Genomic DNA, 25,944 nt, shown 5'->3' on the forward strand with positions numbered 1-25,944 from the left:
TTTCTCCTTCTCCCCCTCCTCCGTTTCCCTCCCTCATTGTAAATTGGCTTATTAAAACTGGTTCACAGGCCTTCCTTTTTTCCCTTTGTGATTGCTTTGGTCTTGGATTTTCAGTGTAGGACTAAAAATGCAAGTCAGATTTCAGTCACTAGGATAATTTTCTTTGAATTTTAAATTTTTCTAAGTAAATGCATAGATTTTTAATGAACCCTGTATTCAGTGGATTTGCTTTAAATTTAGCTGAGAGTTAATTTCATGATTGATTTATTAGCCCTTTGAAAGTATAAAAAGTGGTATCCGTAGTTCATGAAGACTGAAAAACATCATCACATTTTGTTTAGCATCTTTTTAAAACCAATTAAAAGCTTTTCTAAAATGGATTGAACAGGAGAAAATAAAACATGTTCCCTAGGTCTTTATTTCAATCAAGTTTCCCTGTGTTCTGCGGGAGAAGAGATCGAGGGGGGATAGAAAAATTGAAAAGGGCTGTCCCAGCAGGGAGCCACGCCGGAGAAAAGGGCTGCTCTGAGAACTCAGCAGCAGTAGCTTAGCAAGCTCCCAGCCTGCTTCATCTACATGCAGAGTCACACAAGGCATGGGGGTGCTTGCCGTCACCACAGAGGTTTCACATGTGCTTCCCTGCTGATTCCTGTGAAAAGCTAACAATTGGCTTGGAGGGTAAAAGACCACTGCAGTTCACCCTCCCTGAGCTGGACGTACAATTTGTCCAGTGTTAGGAAATGTCCGGCTTAGCAGTGAGAGGCTTGAAGGCACCCCTCCTTCCAGTGAGATTCCTGAAGCCATCTCTTTTACTTGATGACACTGGGGCTCTTTTCAAGTTGTGCAGATTTATGGAAGTCGAGGGGAATGTGCTTTTCAGGATCAGGAGGATGAAAGCCTTAGTCTTCATGTCAAGGAGGAGGCAGTAGGGAAGCAGGGAGGCCAGGTAAATCTTCCTGCAACCTGCAGCACCAGTTGCTTTCTTATTTTCCTCATAAGTCTCTTCTGGCACCGTCTGTTTTTTGTTTTTTGGTTTTTGGGTTTTTTTGGGAGGGGAGACAAAGTGCCTGAAAAGAAACTCCCAGTTTCCTCAAGTGTGAGAGTAGTTAAGCCATTCACCTGACTGCTTTCATGCTAGGTTTACCTGACACTCTGGGGAACCGGCTTGGAAGACCATGTCATCCATATGTACCAGAAAAATCTTGTAACTTAGGGAGAACTACTCCTTTTTCACTTCAGTGCTTCCCAGCCTTTTTCCTGTCATGGCATTTAGAAAATAACATCTGATGATGTACTTGGGTAAATGAATGAGGCCATTCACAGCTGGCCAGAGGTGCAGCCACACCAGTGCCACCCAGCCTTCCCAAGGGCTGACGAGAACTAGTATCTTGGAAAACTTATCATTTATTCATAGCATACCACTTGGAAAACTCTTGGGAAACTATAAACTATTACAAAAGAATATCGCTCCAGATTCATAGCAATATTACTAAGATAGAACTCTGATCTAACAGTTGTTAGAGTTTTAGCTAAAAATAAAGTTGGTTAAAAAAAACAATGTCCTCGCTGCTCTGGCTCTTAGGAACATTACCTGATAAAAAAGAAGTAGGACTTAGAGTGAAAAAGATGTGTAACATGTGAACCAATAAGACTTTTAGTAAACTCTTTATTGGAACTTAGACATTTTTATTTCTCCATGGGTTTCAAGATTGCTTTTTCTTTTTTTTAGGGCCGAACCCGAGGCATATGGAAGTTCCCAGGCTGGGGTCAAATCGTAGCTACAGCTGCCCACCTACACCACAGCCACAGCAGTGTGAGATCTGAGCCACATCTGCTACCTGCACCGCAGCTCACAGCAACGCCAGATCCTTAACCCACTGAGCGAGGCTAGGGATCAAACCCACATCCTCCTGGATACTGGTTGGATTTGTTTCCACTGCGCCACAACGGCAACTCCAAGATTGCTTTTTCTATAATCCTTGTATGACATCTCAGCGCAGTCTTACTTGAGATATGTTATTGAGAACTCTTGGGGATATTAAGCAACTCTTCCGGCTTTAGGTTGTTTTGGCGAAATGAGCAGATAATAGAAGAGACTCCAAATCATGCAGGCCTAAACATGAATATCTCTCTGTCTATCTGTTCAAAATTAACTCTGGCTAATGACTACAATATGACTCAATAAGATATATAACCACTTTAGGAAAGAGGTGTAGTCATTTTGCCAGACACATTCATTGTAATCACTGATGTTGTGATTTTTGCATTAGACTTCTTTATTGAAATTTGTGTGATGATTGGCAGTTTATAGCCCAGTTTTCCCATTTATTAAGTCAGTGATATTAGATGGCCACTATATTTTACAAAATCCTCTAGAAGTATACTTTTCTTCATAGATTATCTCAGAAAGTTCTACGTAAGTTGAATGTGTGTGTGTGTAGGATAGTTTCAAATACGTGGAAAAAAAAAACGGTGAAAGAAATTTGATAGGTCCTTTTATAAAATATTGCTAAAGTATCTGCTAAATAAAACCATGTTTTTGTGGTGACTTTTTTTTTGGTAGAGCACATCAATAATGCATATTAATTAATACAAAAATTATAACATGGATTATATATACATATACACATGTCATTTTCAGATAACTCAGAATTAAATATCTAAACTTTAAGCATAGAGAAATGCTAATGGCGCTGAGACAAAATATTCTCTCACTGCCTTAAAAATATTACCATGACATGACGTCAGCATTGGAGAAATCTTGATTACACCATCGCAGTAGTGTCCATGAGGCTGGGAATCCAGTTATGAGTATCCTGTCTATACCGTTTACTCAGTGTATTGGACTTGGAGGCAGAAAACCTGAGTTAGAGCCTTGTTAGCTGAGACATCTTCTGGCTTTATAGCCTTAAACTAGTCCCTTAATACCTTTGTGCCTATTTCTTCATCTGTAAAATGGAGATAATTCCTCCTGCCTTACTACCCCGTTGACAGCCAGCTAACCTAAGCTCTCTGTAAGCCTGTGGACTGCACAGATAGAAGGTATTAATGCCTTACAGTGAAAAGCATAGTTACTGAAAAGTAGGAGTATGCTGTTGTCCACAGAGAATGTCATTTGTAAAGAATCATTTTATTAAAAAAAAAAAAAAATCCGGGAGTTCCCATTGTGGCGCAGCGGAAACGAATCTCACTAGGAACCATGAGGTTGTGGGTTCAATCCCTGGCCTCGCTCAGTGGGTTAAGGATCTAGCATTGCCGTGAGCTGTGGTGTAGATTGCGGACGTGGCTTGAATCTGGCATTGCTATGGCTCTGGCGTAGACTGCTCCGATTAGACCCCTAGCTTGGGAACCTCCATATGCCACAGGTGCGGCCCTAAAAAGACAAAAAAATAAAATAAATTTTTTTTAAAAATCAGTTTATAGAGTCCTATCCTAAAAAAATGGTGAACATTTGTCCTGTGTGATTTGATTGTTCCCATTGCTTGGAGCCTAGAGATTGACATCTAAGATTCTATTTCTTCCTTTTTATTACTGTTTCAAAGTTCTTAGAGGGTTAGTATTTTATTAAGTCTGTTGTACAGAACTAGAAATGGGAAATCACAGTTGTTGTTTTTAAGAAAAGAGGTGCCTTTAGATAGTCCACAGAACCTTTTTAGCCTGTAAGATAGGAAAACTAGAGAATGTAAGTACTGTATATGGCAAATTTCCACAGAAAGTGCGTTCAGAGGTCCAAGTTGGAAGGTCCAGGTACAACTTCCCTCATTTGCAGTCGTGGGGAAAGAAATAGGGACATCCTGATTCTTCATCTCCCATTCCCTGAAATATAGACGCTTCCTAAATCCAAAGACAAATACTCTGGTATGGGGTTGGAGCTCCCGTTGTAAAAGGGGGAATGAAGTAGAGACAGGAATTTCAGAGTTCAGCAACGTGAGGAGTAGAGAGAGGGCTGGGGCTTCTGGCCATTGTGAGACCCCGAGGACACTACCCGTTACACTTGTCCTTAGCCTCCAGGCATTGGACCACCTGCTTCCTTCTTCCTGTAGCCACCCATTGCTTGTGACCAAAGTGCCTCTTTTTTTTCTAAATTAAGGTGGAACAGAGTAGCATTTCACAGCTTCTGTCCTACCTTCCTGTCCCCAAAACAAAGACACAGATGGTTGGAGATTCCTAGGGGCTTATGCTTTGTGGCATAACAACCATTGGGTAAGAAGACCTAACAAGGGGAACTTGAGCCAACAAAGGGTCCAGAACAGTCCCTCAATTGTCCTGATAGTTACTGGAATGTAGAAGGAAGAAGGCCATCATCTTTTTAAGTCACAACTTGGTCTGTAACCATGTTTTCGTCTTGACAGTCCTGCTTAACCTCCCGCTTTGGAGAATGGAAAGAGGGCCTTTCGCAAGGAAAGTTCCAGATAATCTGCCTAGACCAACCTTCCCTCCCGCCCCATCTTCCTTCCTTCCTTTCCCTCCTTCCCTTCTTTCCTTCCTCCCTCCCTCTCTCCCTCCCTTTCTTCCTTCCTTCCTTCCTTTCCCTCTCTCCTTCCTGCCCTTTCTCTCTTTCTCTTTCCAGACCTATTTAGAACATGCAGATGATAATATCTGTTGAGTGGACATCTCGAAGATGATGGGTCTTAACTACACATAGAACTGGCATTGGCAGTGTAAATAAGAGCCCAGGAGTTAGGAGACTTAGATTCGAATCTAGTCATTTAACTTCTGAGCCTCAATTTTCTCATTTGTGAAACAGGAACAGCAGTAATATTTAACTAATATTTACGTTGTGAGAAATAAGATAAATGTTGATTATAATTCTTTGTAAATTGCAAATCACAACTCAATTGTTAGTTTCTTATTCACTTTAAAGAAAACTCTTGACTCTGTCTTTCTTCACACACACAAAAATGTATAAAATCAACAGAGTAACCAACCTTTATCAAAAGAGCTAGACTCAGGCAGCTGCTGAAGAAGAAACCAGCCCTAGAAATGTCAGCAAGAAAGGGCAAAGCAGCTTCCCTTCCCTCCCCTCCAGCTGCCCGCAGTCTTGCTCCTACAGACCCTGCCTGGGCCAGCCCTGGAGCAAGTGGAAGAAGGGTGCCAGTTCCCAGAATAAGGAGGAATAATGGGACGGAAGGACAGGGAGAAGCACCAGTGAGAGCAGTGAGATGAAAAGCTCTGGGGCCATCCAGCTAGTGACCTGTTCTCTGTATAAACTCAGCCTGTGTCAGAAACTGCCTGCATCACTATCAAATCACCTTCCACTTAATCCTTCCAAGTGTGATTTCAGTTAGAAAGAAAAAAGAACTGGAGGATTTATGCTCCCCCCCAAAAAAAATTTTTTTTGGTCTTTTTTGTCTTCACCCACAGCATATGGAAGTTCCCAGGCTTGGGGTCGAATCAGAGCTATAGCTGCCAGCCTATGCCACAGCCACAGCAATGCCAGATCCGAGCTGCATCTGTGACCCGTACCACAGCTCACTGCAACGCCGGATCCTTAACCCACTGAGTGAGGCCAGGGATCAAACCTGCATCCTCATGGATAGCAGTCAGATTTGTTTCTGCCGAGCCACAATGGGAACTCCCAAGATTGTTTTCTGTGGTTCCCCTTATACCTGTGGCCTCCAGATGTTTTGGGAAAAAAAAGAAAAAATTTGAGCTCATCTTCCCAGTATTTTAATGCATTTATTATTCTATAAGCATTTTTTGGTTTTGTTTTTGTTTTAGGGCCGCACCCTCGGCATATGGATGTTCCCAGGCCAGGGGTTGAATCGGAGCTGCACCTGCTTACACCACAGCCACAGCAGTGCCAGATCCAAGCCACACATGTGGCAGCTGGTGGCCATGCCGGCTCTTGAACCCACTAAATCAAGGCCAGGGATCGGAACCTGCATCCTTATGGATACTAGTCGGGTTCTTGACCCACTGAGCCACAGTGGGAACTTCCTATTAGTCCATAAGTTGATGTTTATTTTAAAATGTACCAAAAAATGATTTTTTTTAAAGAGTGAAATTAAAAACAAAAGTAAAAGGAAGTTCTTTTATTTCTCCATCTTAATGTCAACTATCTTAGACAGTATGATTATAGCTGGGTTTTTCTTCATTATTTCTTGTAGCAAGCATTTATTTATAATCAGGAAAAACTTAAAACTTACCGTATGTACTGTTTTCATTTTTAACTCAGCAGTATAACTGTCAAAATTCCAGTTCTTTGCAATTAATTTCCTGCTTGCCCAACAGGTAAATGAATCTACCTTTGTATCTAAGCTTATTTTGTCTAAGACTGATTTAATTTAAGGTCTGGTGTGTAAAACACCCTGCGGTCCTGAGAGGAAAAGCTTGTAAATGCCTCCTGACCCTCTGAGTTGTCCTCAGACATGCACCTGGCCTTCAGCTCAGTGCTGTGCTTCCAGGCTGGACTTAGGATGGTAGAATGATGCCAGTGTGGCCAAGATTGACCAAGATAGGTGGTGACAGTTGTATTAAGCTTCATGGAGGGAGATGGGAAGTTACTTTTCTATCCAAAGGTATCTCCTTGGAAATAATAATATAAGTTTGAGGTATTTCTTTAAGGAATATACGCTTTTAGGGAGTTCCCGTCGTGGCGCAGTGGTTAACGAATCCCACTAGGAACCATGAGGTTTTGGGTTCAATCCCGCCCTTGCTCAGTGAGCTGTGGTGTAGGTTGCAGACGCGGTTCGGATCCCACGTTGCTGTGGCTCTGGCATAGGCCAGTGGCTACGGCTCCTATTCAACCCCTAGCTTGGGAATCTCCATATGCCGTGGGAGCGGCCCAAGAAATAGCAAAAAGACAAAAAAAAAAAAAGGAATATATGCTTTTATTAGGATGTACAGTTAATAAACTTTGTTCTACGTGATGGCAATAACAAAGATGAATAATACATGGTACTTGTCCTCAAAAAGCTCATAATCCAGGACTGCCTATCCAGTTGTACAGTTTTGGCACAAGCTATGCCCAAGGTCAAGTAGCAAGTGGGGGTTAACATCCGGCCCACACTCTGCTTATCCTATGAGGTGAGAACCCTAGTGTGTGAAACTGCCCAGCTCAGTAGGGTTGCCAGATTTAGTAGATAAGCATATAGGATGCCTAGGTAAATTTGCATTTCAGAAAGATTTCAAATACTCTTTTAGTGTAAGTATATCCCATGCACTATTTGGGACATACTTACACTCAGGGCTTTATCTGGCAACCCTAGCCCTGAGAAAGAGGGAAAGGGGTCCCTTTTCACTCATATGAAGTGCTGGAGCTTTAGGGAATGGGGACAAGGGTGGCTACATAGACCCAGAAGACTACTTTTTTCTGATTCATCCACCTAGGAGGGCTTTTTTTTTTTTTTTTTTTCTCATTTATATGCAGGCTAGTTGGTGTCTCTTTCTAGAGAGGGAGAAAGGTGTGTAGAGACAATGATATATGTAGTTAGGTTTTATAAGTTATGTGAGTTCCAGTGGAATATAGAGGAAAGTATGGTCCATTTTACCTGAGAAAAATCTGCAGATATTTCACAAGTAGTAGTTCTTGGTCTGGAAAGATGAGCAAAAGGGAGCGTCGTCAGGACCATTGTCCTCTGATGAGTTCCAGCTCTGCAGCAGCGGGGAGAGATGGTGAAAGATATGCCTGCACCACAATTAGAACATGCTTATTATGTACATAGGAACCGATACCTGGGAATTTAAGGATACGTTCTGTGTACAGTCGCTCATCTTAGGCTTCATACGGCATGTGCACTTTCACTGGAGGGAGGAATAGGAATTCCTAAGAAATCGAAGGCTGCATTTTTTCCAAATGAGTGAAGCTTAACGTCTTTAAATATCAATTGTTATACTTTAGCCTTTTTAAAGAGGGAAAAACGCTACATACATCTTTGGTGTCTGAAACAAAGTATGAAAAGCACTGTGGTAATGAGTCAGGATCATCATTACAACCATAATCACACGGCGATTATGCAGGAACTATTGGAATGTAGAGGACTCAGCCCTGGCGGTCATTAAGTAGGCCCAGTGGGCCCTGTTTTTTGAGGGTTTTTTGGTGCTTTTTCTCGTTTTTAATGGTTTTTGCTATCAGCTTCTACTTGCAGAATCCAGGTGAGTTGTGCCAGCCTGTCTGCCTCTGACAGTCCCCCTCTTCTAATTTGCTGCCTCTTGTCAGCTGTGAACTAAGGAATAAAACAGGCAACCATCAGACCTCCTGAGTTATCTATAAAGTAAGAATAACTAGGCCCTGATGAGGCATTTTCCTCTGAGCAGGACCACATTATGACATTGGTGGGTCTTTTTCGCCATAAAAAGTTAAAAATTTTATTTTCTAACCTTGGTACTTAAAATATTTTCTTCAGGGAGTTCCCGTCGTGGCGCAGTGGTTAACGCATCTGACTAGGAACCATGAGGTTGCAGGTTCAATCCCTGGCCTTGCTCAGTGGGTTAAGGGTCTGGCGTTGCCATGAACTGTGATGTAGGTGGCAGATGCAACTCAGATCTGGTGTTGCTATGGCTCTGGTGTAGGCTGGCAGCTGTGGCTCCAATTCGACCCCTAGCCTGGGAACCTCCATATGCCACGGGAGCGGCCCTAGAAAAGGCAAAAAGACCAAAAAAATAAAAAATAAAAATAAAAAAATAAAATATTTTCTTCAGCCTGAAACTTCTTTTCTTTTTCTGATTGTTTTTGGCCATGCCTATGGCATGTGGAAGTTCCCAGGCCACGGATCAAACCCCCACCACAGCAGTGACCCAAGCTGCTGCAGTGGCAATGCCAGATCCTTAGCCTGCTGAGCCACAGAACTCCCAAAGACTTTAGAAGAAATTAGAATGTTTTTGTGGCCCTGGCCTCTGCGCCCACTGTGCCTAATGGATAAGTTGGCCCTCCCTGTGAGGAAAGTCATTTGAGCCGCATTTATTTGGTTTCTTCTAGAAGTTAGAGAATTTTAGAAGTCAGAGAATTTTCGCGTGTTTCTTGGTTCTTGGCTATGCTCTGGATAGTTGAAATTGTCCAGCAAATTGGCCTCCAGATAAGTGAAGTGTTTTAACTGGGCACATTGAATCCATGTTCTGAGAGGTTGGCACCTCAAGGAATAAACTGGGTCATGTGGGGTCAAATGAGGGCAGAATGGGGTGAGAAGGCACGTTTTGAAATGTCTTGAACATATGAGACAATTGCAAATTGGTAGGAAACTCTGGAAAACATTTTAATAAAGAGGAATGCTCTGGATAAAAGTCGTACAGGTAGAAATCAAATGAGAAAGAAGAAATTGACCTGATTAGAGCCACGGGGTCATTAAAATAATCAAGCTATAAGCTGAGGGAAGTAGGGAAAATCTCCTGGGAGTCCCAGGCCAAGGAGTTTGGATTTGCTGATCTTGGTTAAGTTTCTAATGAGAGAGCACCTGCAAAATCTTTGGGCGCTAAGAATACTGTGGCACAATCAGTACATCTTCATTTTCTTAATTTATTTAACCTTTTTCTCCTAAGAACTCAAAGGTCATAATTTCTATGTGATATATCTACCCAGTTCATAATTAAGAGATCAGCCATGGCTGATCTAAGTTAAAAATTACATGACTTATGGAGTTCCCGTGGTGGCGCAGTGGTTAACGAATCCGACTAGGAACCATGAGGTTGCGGGTTCGATCCCTGCTCTTGCTCAGTGGGTTAAAGATCTGGCGTTGCCATGAGCTGTGGTGTAGGTCGCAGATGCGGCTCGGATCCCGCACTGCTGTGGCTCTGGCGTAGGCTGGTGGCTATGGCTCCGATTAGACCCCTAGCCTGGGAACCTCCATATGCCGAGGGAGCGGCCCAAGAAATGGCAAAAAGACAAAAAATAAATAAATAAAAATAAATTACTTAATTAAAAAAAATTACATGACTTAGAATGGACAGCAAAGCATAGTAGAAATGTCAGTGAGGCCTGAACTCTAGTTTCAGCTCCCTGCCTGGATGCAAGAGCTCACCCTGGTTTCTCACCTACAAAATAGCAGGAGGGGGGTGGAGAAGGAGAGAACTAGGTAAGCTTTCAGAGCTACTCTGAGGAGAAAAATCTGATGATTCTGTGTCTTTTTCATAAACTGGTACTCACGTGTTCTTTAATATCCCAGAGTGGTCTGCTCTTGCCTATAGTAATTTCTTAAAATTATTGGGGGCGGGAGTTCCCGTCGTGGCGCAGTGGTTAACGAATCCGACTAGGAACCATGAGGTTGCGGGTTTGGTCCCTGCCCTTGCTCAGTGGGTTAACGATCTGGCGTTGCCATGAGCTGTGGTGTAGGTTGCAGACGCGGCTCGGATCCCCGCGTTGCTGTGGCTCTGGCGTAGGCTGGTGGCTACAGCTTCAATTGGACCCCTAGCCTGGGAACCTCCATATGCCGCGGGAGCGGCCCAAGAAATAGCAAAAAGACAAAAAAAACAAAATTATTGGGGGCGAAGTTTCTGCATCATGAATTCCCCTCCTTACTGTCCTCTGCCCTACTTGCAGCACCAGGAGGATGGTTACAAAGACGGGAGACTAAGAATTTGCTTCAGGGTAAAATCTAATGGAGAGTTAAAGTGTAGTTGTCTGCCTCGTTGTAGCATGATTTATTTGAAACATCCTTCCTTTGGTATTCAACTTAAACATTTAACTACAAAAAAAAAAAAAGAAGAAGTCACAGACATTTGAGCATAAGAAATCAGAAATGCATGCAGCATTTGCAGAGATCCCATCTTTCTCCTTTCACTGTCCAGACTCCTGGTTGTTTTTAACAGGAGTCAAATTTTTCCCTTGGTTTGGGGAAACCAAGCATCGTAGGAGATGCTTATAATACTTATCTCTCTAGCTTAAATTAATGGCTTCTAATGAATCTTCTCTGTTAGAGAAGTCTCTATTATGAATAGTTATGAATAGCTTAGTGATTGACTAGCTAAAAGAAAGAGGACAGCCTTTGTCTCTTATATAGTAAACGAATCATACATACTATTCATTCTAGATTGACTTTAAGCCTTATCGACTTGTTATCTTAACATTCAGCACTTGGGGCTCAGAGGTACAGATTCTCTGAAACTGTAGATGAACGTTTGGTCTCATGTGCATGTTTCCAGGGCCAGAAGAGAAAATGTAACATGGAAGGGGTGATCTGCTGCCCTTGAAACCCACATAGCCGAGATCACTATGCATTCATTCCTTCAACACAAATGTATTAACTTCTTACTGTGTTCAAGGCATTATGCTAGCCCTGGATACATCAATAAAACCAGACCCAAGGCCTGTACTCTTAAGGGAAGACCAGCAGTAAATAGAATAAATAAATAAAGACTGTAAATGAGGAGTTCCCGTTGTGGCTCAGCAGGTTAAGAATCCAACTAGCATCCATGAGGATGCAGGTTCGATCCCTGGCCTCACTCAGTGGGTTAAGGATCTGGCGGTTGTCACATGCTGCAATGTAGGTTCCAGAGGCAGCTCGGATCTGGGGTTGTTGTGATGTGGGCTGACAGCTGCAGCTCCCATTTGCCCCCTAACCTTGGAACTTCCATATGCCACAGGTGTGGCCCTAAAGAAAAAAAAGAAAAAAGACTATGAGGCAAGTATGTAATGTGTTGAAAGGGACGTTCCCGTCGTGGCTCAGTGGTTAATGAATCCGACTAGGAACCATGAGGTTGCGGGTTCGATCCCTGGCCTTGCTCAGTGGGTTAAGGATCCAGTGTTGTTGTGAGCTGTGGTATATGTTGCAGACGTGGCTCGGATCCAGCGTTGCTGTGGCTCTGGTGTAGGCCGGCGGCTACAGCTCCAATTAGACCCCTAGCCTGGGAACCTCCATATGTCGCAGAAGCGGCCCTAGAAATGGCAAAAAAAAAAAAAAAAAGACATAATATGTTGAAAGGTAGTCCATACTCTGGGGGGAAGAGCAGGATAAGGGAGATGAGGAGGGGGTGTTGCAGTTTTAAACATGGGTGGGAGTAGCTCTGGTGGGAAAGGCGACACTCAAGCAAAGCCCTGACCGAGGCAGAGAACCATGCAGATCTACAAGGGAAGAACATTCCAGGCAGAGGGAGGGATCTGCTGTGCGCCAGGCGTGCTGTGCTAAGAACTGCAGGGACAGAGATGAAGAAAACATGGGCTCTGCCCCCAGGGAGTTGATAGACTAGAAATAGGATTCAGACTTGCAAATAAATGCAGTGGCAAAGTTGTACAAGGTCTATGAGCCGTTACTACTCCCCTTTCAAAGATGAAGCTAAGATCAAGGATGGTCTGAAGCACCTCTGACCAGGAAAGCTTTGCACCCTCAGCCCTGAGCTGCTTTCTTGCTCCAAGGCCCCCGCCTCTTGCCGAGGCCCCCCACTCTCGCCTGGCTCCTTCCGAGGGGTGTGTGATCGTTAGTTTCAGGCCTCGCCGAAGGCCTGGTGAAGCTGCAGATTGGCGCTCTCGTCTTCTAGCACTGTGGCAGAGGGAGTCTGGGCCTCTGGGAGAAAGCGCCATCTGTACCCATTGGCTGCCAGGGCCCTGCATTGCTGGGAAGAGAGGAGTTCTCAGGTGCCCGACCTGATGCCATGCATTCCTGACATCCCAGGCCGCACGGTTTTTCAGGTTCCTCTCAAGGCTCTCACTTCCTTCATTCCTGCCTCCTCCAACAGCGACGGCAAAGGCTCTCTCCTCCCCAGCATTCTTCATCTCCTGCTCTATTCTGACAGGTGGGTAGGATTTTGAATCCCATTGTTATGGTTGAGGAGGAGACTGGTGCTGGAAAGTTCAGTAATGGAGCCCAAACCACCCAGCTATGAATGATGGAGCCTGTGCTTTCTCTGTGGCACCAAAAGCCACCTGTCCATTAGGGGACTTGCCTCTCCTCTCTTGCTTTCTGCCCACCTGGGGCTTGCACTTAAAAGGACAGCGTGGGCAGCAAAGAAGTGCAGATCCTCGCTGGGCGCGCTCACCCTGAGACCGCGTCTTTCCAGCAGCAACTTTCTCTTGGGCGCTGGACCGCCCAGCATGAGGCTGCCAGGATCATCTTTCTCTTCATCATGTCCTTCCTCCTCCAGCACCGTCTTTAGTTTCCTGTTGCTTTTTATACTAAATCTCCTTCCTTAGTTTAGCATTCTGAGTCTTGCTTTTATGGGCTGCATACTCCCCATCTCTCTGAAAAGATTTAATTTTCAGCCCTGAGTGCTTTAGCTCTGCTGCTTCTACCACCCACAGAGGAATTAGGAGGTAGGGGACCCGTCCCTTCTCTTCCAGGGCCTCCTCTTTGTCAGCGTCTCTCCTGTACCACAGGAGTCTTCCTAGATGGCCCCATGCTGATGAAGCTGCCTCCGCAGGCAGTGTCCCCTCAGCCATTGTTTGTATTTGCCGGCGTGTTTCTTGGTAGCGGTCCCTAAATATTTATTTGCTCTCCCCAGCTAAATTGTACTCACTTTGGAGGCACAAATCAAGTCTCATTAATTCCATAAATACCTGAGCAGAGTCCATACATGTTAGTGGTCTGATCAGCTAATTACTTGATCTTTTGCTTAATGGGGCTTATAAATTCTAAATTCTGAAAACTTTCAATTTCGTTTACAAAAGCCTCCAATTCTAACAATCAGAAAATAAAGTTTAAGGCCCCCAGCACACAGCAGTTGTGAGTTACACTTTTAAACTTACTTCTTAATCCATATCAGGGTTTCCAATTGTTCACAGTCCATTCTTCTTCCCAGGGATGTATTGCCACTTGCTTAGCATTGAATATGGATATTCAGTGATATGGAAAGAATTGGCCTTTCTCTACTGCATAACTGACTTTACTTTCGTTAGCAGGTTAAAATCAGTCCTTCCATTTCACTGCATTATTATACTGGTGGCGTTTTTATTTAAGGGGGGGAAGCTTTCTTCCACATGAACTTTTGTTACAAATCAGTTTATTAGGACCAATGAATGGACAGGACCTATGAAAGGGTGTGGATTATCTGGTTAGTCCTTTGTGTGGCAAAAGGCTTAGATACTGCTTAGTACTTGGTTCATTCTTCATCATGTAAAGAAGTGTTTTTTTGAAGGATCAACACCTGACTGAGCCCTGCCTTTTTCATGGTAATGTTTTCACCTGAGTTGTTTCTTATGGTACTGAGAATTAGTTAACTAATACTTACTTAACCTTGGAACAATGTTTATCATAATCCGATTGGCAGATAGTCATTTTATTTAGGCCTTTTCTTTATTGCATCAGGACTAGAAAATCTTAGTAAAGAGTCTGCTGGGAACAATTTTTTTCCAAGTAAAGTTACCACTCTGCCTTTTTTTTTTTTTTTTTTTTCCTTTCCATCAAGGGGCATGTTTTGGCACAACATACTCAGGATAGTAGCCGTTCCATTCCCCTCTTGGATGGAGCTCTACTTTTATTTTTTTACTTATTTATTTTAGGGCTGCACCCGAGGTATACTGAAGTTCCCAAGCTAGGGGTCGAATGGGAGCTGCAGCTGCTGGTCTACACCACAGCCACAGCAATGCTGGGTCCCAGCCGCGCCTGTGACTTACACCACAGCTCACAGCAACACCGGATCCTTAACCCACTGAGGGATCGAAGGTCAGGGATCGAACCTGCATCCTCATGGATTCTAGTCAGCTTTATTACCTCTGAGCCACGGCAGGAACGCCTCTACTTTTATTTTGAAAGCTGGCCTTCCCATTTCATGCTGCTGGCAGCTTTTTCTCCAAAATGTTCTCCAATGTGATATATTAATATACTGAGAGTTGGTTTTCCATGAACGCTTCCTCCCAAGTATTACCACTAATTAATATACAGAATGACCCAGCGCCATTTAATTATTTGGTAATGTTTTTTGGTCTTTTCTTAAAGAAGAGGCTTACACGTCAAGGCCTGAACCTGCCTGGGTCATGACCTCTCCACAGCGTCTGCAGTCTCGTTAAACAAGAAGAAAAGCAAAACATAAATTAGCGTCTCCATTAGAAGTGGCTCTACATTTCCCAGTCTTTCAACACTCTGAGGAGCCGAGCCAGTGGTAACGTAAGAAAGGATCACTAGGAAAGCGGCCGTTCCAGCTTTCTGGGATGAGTAAGAGCCAGTGCCCTCCGGAAGCGAGGGGCGCGACGAGGGAGTGTGAATTAGGGACCGTGGAACATTGAAAACCCACCCGAGGGAAAAAGCGGAGTAGCCATTACCTTTCATTGTAATGAAGACATCTCCGTCTGCGTGGCTTTTGGCATCTCCGAGGCTTCAGGGATGTGTTCCTAGGTTCACAGCTAGAATTTCGTGTTGGAAAATAGCTTGAGTGTCAAAGCACCACTTTTCTGTGACTGTTTATTATGTGTCTTTACGTGTTTGTAATCACCCCACCACCCCAGTCTTCCTCGTTGTTTGGGGTTTATCTATTTCGGCTCCTTCTGGCTTGGAATGTCCCGCCCCTTCATCTCCTAATCAACCTCCTCACTCCTCAAGACTCAGTCGGGTCTTGCTCCTCCGGAGAAGCTGTTTCTGCCCTCTGCCGTGACACCCTGCGTGCAGTGCCTCCACCTTCCACACCGGACTGCACTCATCTCTTCTGCCCTCTCCCTCTGCATACAAGGTCTGCTCCATATTCACCGAGGAGCTTGGTAAAGGTCTGCGGACAAATGTCTTTGATTTTTTTGCTAGTCAATTTCTTGAATAATAATTACCTTTAGTCTACATACTTCATAGGTAAACCTCTGTCTCATAGCCTTCACACAGGCATTTGCTCTGCCAGTTACTAACTATACCAGGAGGCCTCCGCTTTGTTTCTTTGGTAGCATCATCCATTTATGTTGGCGCATCATCCATTCTTGGCAGAATAGATGGACAAAAACAACGAGGAAGACTGAGAAAGGCCAGCATGCCTTCCTCACAGTAGTGGTTTGACATTTACCAAACCCAAATAGAAATTGTGTTGGATCTGATCTTCAATTTCTTGAAATCTTTTCCTGCATTTAATTTCACATAATAATTTTTTGTTTCCTCATGTATTTTAATGTCCTGAGTTTCTAAGATCTGTGAATAGATTGAAGGATTATATTAAAGGCTTAGGTGTGGAATGAGTATGTATCATAAGTCTAGTGACATAGTTTAAAATTCATTCCTCTTACATTTTCAAGTAAACATTTTAAAATTTTGTTTTTCTTCATGAAAAAGGCAGTATACAATAATAATTTTTTTTTGTCTTCTGTCGTTTTTAGGGCCGCATCCGTGGCATATGAAAGTTCCCAGGCTAGGGGTTGAGTCAGAGCTACAGCTGCTGGCCTACGCCACAGCCACAGCAATGCGGGATTCGAGCCATGTCTGCGACCTACACCACAGCTCACGGCAATGCCAGATCCTTAACCCACTGAGCAAGGCCAGGGATCGAACTCGCATCTTCATAGATACTAGTCCACTTTGTCAACCACTGAGCCATGACAGGAACTCCAAAAGGCAGTACATAATTTTGGATTCTGGGTCTGATTTCCATCCCTGCCCCCATCATTTATTAGTTATTAGACCTTGAACAAATTAGTTAAATCTGTGACACTTAATAGCTTCATCAGTAAAATAGAAATAATACTGATACGTAATTCTCAGGATTATAATGGACACTAAATGAGAGATTGATCTGAAGAGGTGCCACACTGCAAATAGGAATAAGTGGAAGTTTCCATATTGAGTGAGGAGGTACCCAGACCTCTTCCCCCATCAACTCCCATGTAGTATGCTGGAAATGAGACTGTACAGCCTCAGGAAGGAGACTGGAAGACTCTTCTCTGGGAAGAATGTACACACCCTGACCTTTAAGGGACCCCTAGTAATCAGCCAAGTCTTATCTGGTCATCCTGTCTTGACGCCCTCAGACTCAGCTTCCAGTCATTAGTTCAACTCCTAAACATGAATAGTCATCCAATAATCACCAGGCATTGGTGGAGGAAAACCACCAGTGAACAAAGGCAAAGGGACTCAGAGGAAACAAAGACAAAGCAAAGAAAAGAAGAAAACATTTTTTTTTTTTTTAATACATAGTATTGGAGTTCCCATTGTGGCTCAGTAGTTAACAAACCTGACTTGAATGTGGATCCCTGGCCTCACTCAGAGGTTAAGGATCGGCATTGCCATGAGCTGGGATGTAGGTCGAAGATGTGGCTCAGATCCCACGTGGCTGTGGCTCTGGTGTAGGCCGGCAGCTGTAGCTCCAATTAGACCCCTGCCTGAGAACCTCCACATGCTGCAGGTGCAACCCTAAAAAAATAAAATAGAACATATAGTATTCACAGAGATTTACCATAAGGTAGTGTTCATGAAATAGATATAGGATGTAATTAACAAAAAAGAGCTCTTAGAAATAAATTATGGAAAGGGGTTAATAAACAATTTGGAAGATAAAGTTGAAACTGACCCAAATTTTATATTAGAAAACACAGAAGCAAAATCTTAGTAGAACTGTATCCAACTAAGGGGTGTTCAGGGCTATGGGGACTAAATGAAATTTCAAAAAGTAATCCAAGATATTTCCTAGAACTAAACAACTGGAGTTTCCAGGGGTTTTTTGTTTTTGCTCTTTTTTTTTTTTTTTCCTTTCTCTTTAGTGCCATACCTGCAGCATATGAAATTTCCCAGGCTAGGGGTCAAATCAGAGCTGCAGCTGCCAGCCACAGCAATCCCAGATCTGAGCTGCATCTGCAACCTACACTGTAGCTTGCAACAACCCCAGATCCTTAACCCACTGAGTGAGGCCAGGGCTGGAACCCACATTCTCATGGACACTGTGTTGGGCTCTTAACCCGCTGAGCCACAGTGGGAACTTCCTGGAGTTTCCAGTTTAGAAAGGATCCATCTAGTACCAGAAAAGTAGTAAACAAAGACTTAGCTCAAGGTTCATAACTGAAATTATAGAACATGGGGATAAAGAAAAGATTCTTTTAAATTAAATCTTTTTTCAAAGTTAGAAACAATGAGTCAGAAAATCAGAATAGTATCAGTCTTCTAGTCAGCAGCACTGAAAATTAAAAGACAATAGAATATGCCCTTGAACATTCTGAGAGGACAATTATTTCTTACCTATTCTCTATCCCAAGCCAAACTATCCAGCATAAAGGGAATATACAGTATTAAAGGTGGGATAAAGGCATGTCCAGACATGTAAGGTCTTAATTTTACCTGCCATACACCCTTCCTCAGGAAGCTTTTGAAGTATATGTACCCCAGAAAAGAGGGGATAAGTGGGGGAAAAAAAAAAAAAAAAAGGAAGGCTAAGATAAAGGGTATGTAAGAGAGGAGAGGAAAGTTCTAGAGTAACAGCTGTGCACCAGGCCTGGAGAACAGAGGCCTCCAAGAGGAGGCTGTCTTCAAGAAAAAACACCCAAAACTTTAAAATCCCCTAACATGTTAGAACGTATTAAAAGGATATTATGGCTGCATTTATTTGGGGATAAAATTGTGATAGGCACCTAGTAAACTAAGCAAAGGGGGAAATGGCAATTCTTAACTCTAATAAAAACAAAGTGTTGCCCAAGAAAGGGAATTTAATAGTACACTACATGGCTTGGCCATAAGTCATATTTATATTATCATCATAAATACTACATATAAATTTAACCAGGGAGTTCCCATCGTGGCTCAGCGGAAACAAATCCCACTAGGAACCATGAGGTTGGGGGTTCGATCCCTGGCCTCGTTCAGTGGGTTAAGGATTGGACATTGCTGTGAGCTGTGGTGTAGGTCACAGACACGGTTCGGAACCCACGTTGCCATGGCTGTAGCTCTGATTAGACCCCTAGCCTGGGAACCTCCATAGGCCGCAGGTGTAGCCCTAGAAAGCAGAAAATTAATTAATTTAACCAAAGACTGTGAAATAACTATATTGGATGGACATGAAAAGGGACATATTGGAGATGGGGGATAAGTGCAAAATTAATATCAAATCTCCATCTTCCATAACAGGAATTCAGGAAATAACATTTAAACTGAAAAGAAAAATCTACATAGAATACTATAACCTTGTTATTTAAAGATCAGGAAGTAAATACAAGAAGAAAAACTAAGAGGTGAAAATGGTTCCCTCTCAGAGAGGGAAGCAGGAATGGTGGCCTAAGCCAGGTGTAGTTTTTAAACATTTCTTGACTATTTGGGGGTTAAAAATTAAAATGCAATTTTAAAATATTAAATGAGACAATTTTGTAAAGCACTTAGCACCATGCCTCTCACAGTTAACTGTTGCATAAATATATTATTATTACCCTAATCCTTCTAAAAAGCATAAAGCCTTGCTAAGTGGGTGGCGTGGATTTTCCATTCATTCATTTTTTTTTCCAACCATACATATACCGTATTCGCTGTGAAACATGAATTACAAACATATGCTAAGGTATCTTTCTATCTGGTTTGTGTGTCTTCCTGGTTTACTCATCCATTATTTTATTGATATGAATGAGGAGTAAGAGCAGTTGCCTCTTTCTGGACCAAGTTCTGAAGAAAGCGATGCTCTTTCTGAGTCACGTTGTTGATACTTTTAGATTTCCCAGAGCAAAATTCTGAATTTTTTCCTTCTCTTGCGTAATCATTCACATTTCTGCAATTAAATAAATGACTCTTGTTCAGGTTTACTCTAGTTTCCTAACCAGTCTTCTCCTGTGTGTTTTAACACATTTCCTCCCCATGATCAGGGCCGCAAGCTTCTTATCATCGGGACCACTAGCCGCAAAGATGTCCTTCAGGAGATGGAGATGCTTAACGCTTTCAGCACCACCATCCACGTGCCCAACATCGCCACGGGAGAGCAGCTGCTAGAGGCTTTGGAGGTGAGGATGAGTCAGTGGATTGCACACTGTTTAAAGAAAGGAGTTGAGGCTGGAATCAGTGCTAAGGTGTTCAAACTGAGCACCTGGTGTTCAGTTTCTGTGTTAACCTAGAACATGGAACCGAGGGTGTACCTCCAGAATCATTTTCAGGAATTAGAAGAAGTAAATGTGAGAGGGAAGTAATTTCTCATTCCTCAGTTTCAGCAGCGTACAAACTGCCAGGAATGAATAGTCTCATGCCCAGCCTGAGTAATGTATAGATGACATGAACCAGAAATGTGAAATAGAGGAAGGGGAGTCAAGTAATCAATATATGGAAAATTCAGTTATTCAGACTAGCTTTCAGCCCATTTACTTGTGTTTAATACATTGGAATAACAATTAAAACCTTAGAAACTTCTTAAAAAGACCTTTATTAACAAGTTCATGACATGGAAATGATTTCTCACATTTTTTGAGAATGAGTCTTTAAATTTTTTTTTAAGAAGTCCTTTATTAAACTTTCCATTAATATCAGTGTGCACAAATGACTTGATCAGATCTGTTAGCAAACATCCAGTGACTATTCAGCTGTGGTAGATTCAGGAACTACTTAAGATCCTCAAGACCTATACCGTTGGGGCAAACACCCAATGAGGCAAATTATCGAGTGTTCCCTTCGTGGCACAGTGGAAACGAATCTGACTAGTATCCAGAGGACATGGGTTCGATCCGTGGTCTCACTCAGTGGCTTAAGGATCCAGTGTTGCCATGAGCTATGGTGTAGGTCACAGATGCTGCTTGGATCATGTGTTGCTGTGGTGTAGGCCAGCAGCTGCAGCTGCAATTCCACCTGTAGCCTGGGAACTTTCATATGCCATGAGTATGGCCCTGAAAAGCAAAGAGAGAGAGAGAAAGGAAGAGAATCCATATGATATATATCTCTGGGTTACCTATTTGTGCAGTTTTTGTGCTGGAGTTGAGTAAGAGAAATTAAATTTATTCTGCTTTGACACATACAGATTATTCCTAGAAAGGAATGTTAAAAATTTTAACTGATATTTATTAAGGATTGGAGCTCTTTTTCCCCCAGCAAATATGTCTCTAAATTATAATGACGGTCCATAAGAAAACAGGGCTTAGGATACCAGTTTTCATTTTCAGAAATGTACCTAATGGACTCAGAAAAGTCAGGTTGGATTTTAAAGTTCTGAGAGAGGAGTTCCCATCGTGGCGCAGTGGTTAACGAATCCGACTAGGAACCATGAGGTTGCGGGTTCGGTCCCTGCCCTTGCTCAGTGGGTTAACGATCCGGCGTTGCCATGAGCTGTGGTGTAGGTTGCAGACGCGGCTCGGATCCCGCGTTGCTGTGGCTCTGGCGTAGGCTGGTGGCTACAGCTCCGATTCGACCCCTAGCCTGGGAACCTCCATATGCCTCGGGAGCATACAACAACAACAAGAACAAGAACAACAACAACAACAACAAAAGACAAAAGACAAAAATAAATAAATAAATAAAGAAGAAATAGCAACAACAACAACAACAAAAGACAAAAGACAAAAATAAATAAATAAAGTTCTGAGAGAATTCTATCAGCTTGAACCAGTCAGGTAGTTCTTAGCACTCCTCTTTCAAGGGTAAGTATGAGAATTAACTACTGCCATTGAGGCACTCATAGAGGTGCTTTCATTCTTTGTTTTTTATTGTTCACGTAGCTGTTGGGCAACTTCAAGGATAAGGAACGTACAACAATTGCACAGCAAGTCAAAGGGAAGAAGGTCTGGATCGGAATCAAGAAGTTACTAATGTTGATCGAGATGTCCCTGCAGGTAAGATGCTGCCTTCGCCATGTGGCTCAGACATAGAAGCTTCAGGATATATGCAGAGAGGTTTTATCATTTCCTCTCACGAAGGTTTTAATTAAGTTATAATTCCTTTATGTTATTTCCAAACTCAAGTCAGTGTTAGGAGCCCACTTCTGAGATCAAACAGTAACCTGTTGGTGCCTTGCTTTCCCACTTCTTAAAATTCAAAAATAAAAGATAGGAGTTCCCGTCATGGTGCAGTGGTTAACGAATCCGACTAGTAACCATGAGGTTGCAGGTTCGATCCCTGGCCTTGCTCAGTGGGTTAACGATCCGGTGTTGCCATGAGCTGTGGTGTAGGTTGCAGACGCGGCTTGGATCCTGCATTGCTGTGGCTCTGGCGTAGGCTGGTGGCTACAGCTCCGATTAGACCCCTAGCCTGGGAACCTCCATATGCCGCGGGAGCGGCCCAAGAAATGGCAAAAAAATTAAAAAATAAAAAATAAAAAAATAAAAGATAAAGTTACTCTAAGTTTCAGTGTAGGTAGCACTAGATCCTAAAACTAGGAAAGACTTGAAAGAACAATTGTTCTGCTGCCTCTCATTTTAGAAGGGAGGTTATTGAGTGTCCCACAGGTTGTCAGTGAGTTATCCAAGGTCACTGCCAGTTGTCGAAGGAGAGGGGATGGCGTTGTCCATCAGAGGTCAGGAAGCTACTGCACAGACACCAGAAGGGCCCTGGAGACGGCCTCAAGGGCCAGGGGAAGTGAGTTGTATGGATTAGACTTGGGCTCTGTATGTTTTCCCCTGGCTGGGTTCCTCGTAATTTCAGGCAGACTGCTGCGGGGTTGAATTGTCCAGGATCACATAGAAAACTAAGCCCCAGGCTACTGCCTGGGCAAAAACAGATGAAGCTGCTTTGGGACTTTCTCACATCCTCTGGCAACTTAGCTTTCTTCTTTTTGCAACTTTACCCCTCCCTGTGCCCACCTTGTCTTTTGTCCTTACCTGACAGACTTGCTAGATAATAACGGCATCCCTTCCAAGCTCTGTGAGTTCGGGGACCTTGGCTCTCACTCACTATTGAATCTACAGCCCCTCGAACAGAGCTGGACACAGAGGAGGGCACACAGTAAACTTGTGTTGAATGCATCTCTCCCAGGTCCTAGGCGGACAGACTGGCTGCCTTCTGAGGGTTATGTATTTCTGCTCAGTCCTGCCGTTCAATCAGTGTGACTTGCGGGTGGCAGAGGTGAAACTGGAGTTTCACTTACTTCTGAAATAGGCTCTTGGACCAATAACAATTTGGAATCATGAAATGCATCCTTTTTAATCTTGCTGGTAAATTTATTTTAAAATGACATTGTGGCTTTCAGATACCTAAAGTTTAATTTATTGAACTTTCACCTGGACTGTTTTAAGCCGATTTACTTATGTTTCATTATGTAGTAAATTAAAGTTACAGACGCCTCACTTTGCTTAGGCTTATGCTTGGAAATGGTGCATATACAGATGTATTAGCTCTTTCCTTGGAAAAGATAAATCTGTCAAATAAGTCAGCGTCTACTCTTCATTTTTTAAGTTTCAGCACAGTTTCTTTTTCAATAATTGCATGGAAGACACCATGTGGGGTTTTCTCCTCAATCCATACCCCTTCCTCCTCCTCTGATGCCTGCAGGTCAGGGGCGGCGTGAATGCCTCCCGTGGATGAGGGTGGAAAGTGAGAGCGGGGCACTCAGGCCGCATCTCAGCGGCTGACACTTCATAGGCCTCCGAGTTTGAAGCTCTTCATGTCAAACGGATTTCGTGCAGCCGAGTGAATTCTCTTTAGATCTGCCTTAGAGAGACTGAGCCTAAGTGAAGCGGCATGTAGTTGAGCAGAATATAAGTCATGTTACCGCTCTGTTCACTATACACAATTCTGTTAAAACTTGCACAGCGCCGAGGATCTGCTCTGACTGGATGTCACCTGAGGGAATAAAGTCATTTATCTAGATTACTTTTTTCCTCCCTTTCTCTTGACTTTTAATTCCATAGCTACAGGCAAGTCAGTAAGTCGTTGCTCACACATATTAAATAGAGTTAATGGGCAGAGACCTGCAAGTACGGACTACAGCGGAGCTCCAGCCAGGTCTTTTTTTTTTTTTAAGAACTTGACAATTGATTCATATGTAATTCTATTCCCCAAAAGGAAAAATGTTTCACTTGTTAACTATTCACACTTTTTCTTAGTCCTTTGTAGTCTGACCTCTTAACTTTGATACATTTGAAACTTCTGTTCGAAGTTTTTCTGGGATAAAAGAGAAGAAATCTTTTTTAAAAAGTGGTTGGAGGGGGGAATCGAATTGCACGTTTACCCGCAGCTGCGCTGAGCATTTGAAAGGTATTCCTGGAGGGCAGGGAGTTCCCTCTTGGGAAACAGACTCCTGCCCTGGAACATTTTTTAAAAGTTAGGTGTGTTTCTTACAATAAAAAATAAACTTAAGGAATTAAAGATGTTTTTAATGATCATTTTTTTTACATAATTTCATCTCTCTGGTGGCCAATGAGAATAAAATAGAATTACACAAATTAGTAGAAATATGAAAATGGAATGAAATTGAATAATTAATAATAACAACTGAACCCACAGCCTGAATCAGAACTAACTTCCCAATCTTTTCAGGGACTCATGATGCCGTTCTCAGTCACAGGAGACCGGATTATCCAGAGAGCGTGGCGGAGGAATCAGCCCCACTGTTCATTTTTTCTGGTTTCAGCACATTTTTTTTCATTAATTGCAAAGAACAAACTATGCAAGGGAGACCAATGCCAAAAAAACCAGAAGTGTCACATATAGCATTAATAAGCTATTTTTAGTTGAATCAACATCAATTGGTTTCTTCAGTTTTGGTCTCACTTTTTATGCCTTCGCTGAGTCCTGTGACTTGGGCGTCATTTGCGCCCCCAGGAATGGCCCCCTCTGGTCTCACGCTTGGGAGCACTGACCAGCTGAGTCGTTGGGAACCACAATGCTCTCCGCGAGGAAACCCCACTCACTCGCCTCGAGTGACCTTGTCTGCTTGGCTGTTTATCAGAACACTGGTCAGGGAGCAGGCCACGCATTTCTGTGACTCAGCAGAGCACTAGCGGGGGAGGAAACCAGTCATTTTCTTGGCAGGAAGTAAGCGCATAGTTGGAGGGCACCATTAACCCAACCTTTTTATTTCTTCTGATGTATTTAGATGGACCCTGAATACCGTGTGAGAAAATTCTTGGCCCTCTTAAGAGAAGAAGGAGCGTAAGTACATAAACATTTAAAACCAGCTGCCAGACTTACGGACCTTTCAGGTCCAAGCACCTGTTCTAAGAGGTGCTATAAAGTACACATGAATTTGAATTCGCAACCTCTCTTGGACAACTTTGTTTGCATTTATTAGAATTCTTCGCTGTGTTGTAGGTCTGAGAGACCAAGCAAGGAAATGGGTTGTACTGTTGGTTTGCTCTCCCTGTCCTGCTTCGCAAAACTGCCTTGTCACAGTGCAGGAAAAAGCTCAATGGTACATATTTATTGGAACCTGCTTTTAAATGCATGGAGCTGTGACCATTTTTCTTTTGTGAAATGCACATCTAATAGCAAATGCATAGAGAAAAATGTAGAAAAGCCATTAAGAAGCTTTTTAGTGTTTTTTTGTGACCAACAGCTTTTTGCAGACCCTCATCTGTTTTTTTGTGTGTGTTCTGGGTATTTTTTTCAGTAGCCCCCTGGACTTTGAAAATGAACTATTTTCCAACGCAAAGTGACCAAGAGAAGTGACCAAGGTGAAGATGGCCTGGGATCTTCGCTCAACTTCCTCAAGATACTGGACAAAGTGAAATGTTCCCCACCTTCACCACATGCTCACTCTGCATGATTCGTGCAATAAAACTCCCTTCCTTGTGCTTATTGAGATGTTCCGCTATTTTGTGGAAGGTATAACTTGGCCTTAGGATGCCGCGCTTACCTTTCCCTGCAAGCTGGCTCTTCCTTCCTCAGTCTTTAAACGTAGGAGCATACTGTACTGGTGAACACTACACGCTCTCAGCTCCCTGCCCCCGCCGCCACCACCCAGAAGCTCAGCAAACGTGACAATGTTGCAAAACAACAGTTGGCCTGTTGGAAGGAAGACTTTCTGCCTGTAAACCAGGAGCGGTGAACAGAGGTATGGGTCCAAGGGGATTATCTTACCACTCCCCCTCCCCCGTGCTTGCGCTAAGGCAACTGGATATTTGGTTAAATGTTCTCCCAGGAAGCTGGTTATCTTTGCCTGAAAAAACAGGGCTTTGGCTGGATCTCTAAGATGCTGTTCTCACTCATTTTCAGAGATGTTTCCCATGTTACAAGCAGAAAATCTTTCTTAATAGAAAGTCGCATTATTTCTGTGTTGGCTGTGACGTTC

At 43.1% G+C, this 25,944-nt stretch overlaps 1 protein-coding gene across 1 annotated transcript in view; it reads left to right on the forward strand.

Annotated features, from left to right (window-relative positions):
* The window catches only part of NSF (N-ethylmaleimide sensitive factor, vesicle fusing ATPase), a 164,566-nt gene extending 139,111 nt beyond the window's left edge, over positions 1 to 25,455 (forward strand). The window contains 4 exon segments of the mRNA XM_047756839.1: positions 19,607 to 19,741; positions 21,437 to 21,550; positions 24,751 to 24,806; positions 25,264 to 25,455. Of these exon segments, the coding sequence (XP_047612795.1) occupies positions 19,607 to 19,741; positions 21,437 to 21,550; positions 24,751 to 24,806; positions 25,264 to 25,309 (351 nt within the window). The 3' untranslated portion in view covers positions 25,310 to 25,455.
* Positions 25,456 to 25,944: the final 489 nt, after the last annotated feature.

This window comes from Phacochoerus africanus, chromosome 14, assembly GCF_016906955.1.
Source record: "Phacochoerus africanus isolate WHEZ1 chromosome 14, ROS_Pafr_v1, whole genome shotgun sequence".
Taxonomy (NCBI): Eukaryota; Metazoa; Chordata; class Mammalia; order Artiodactyla; family Suidae; genus Phacochoerus; species Phacochoerus africanus.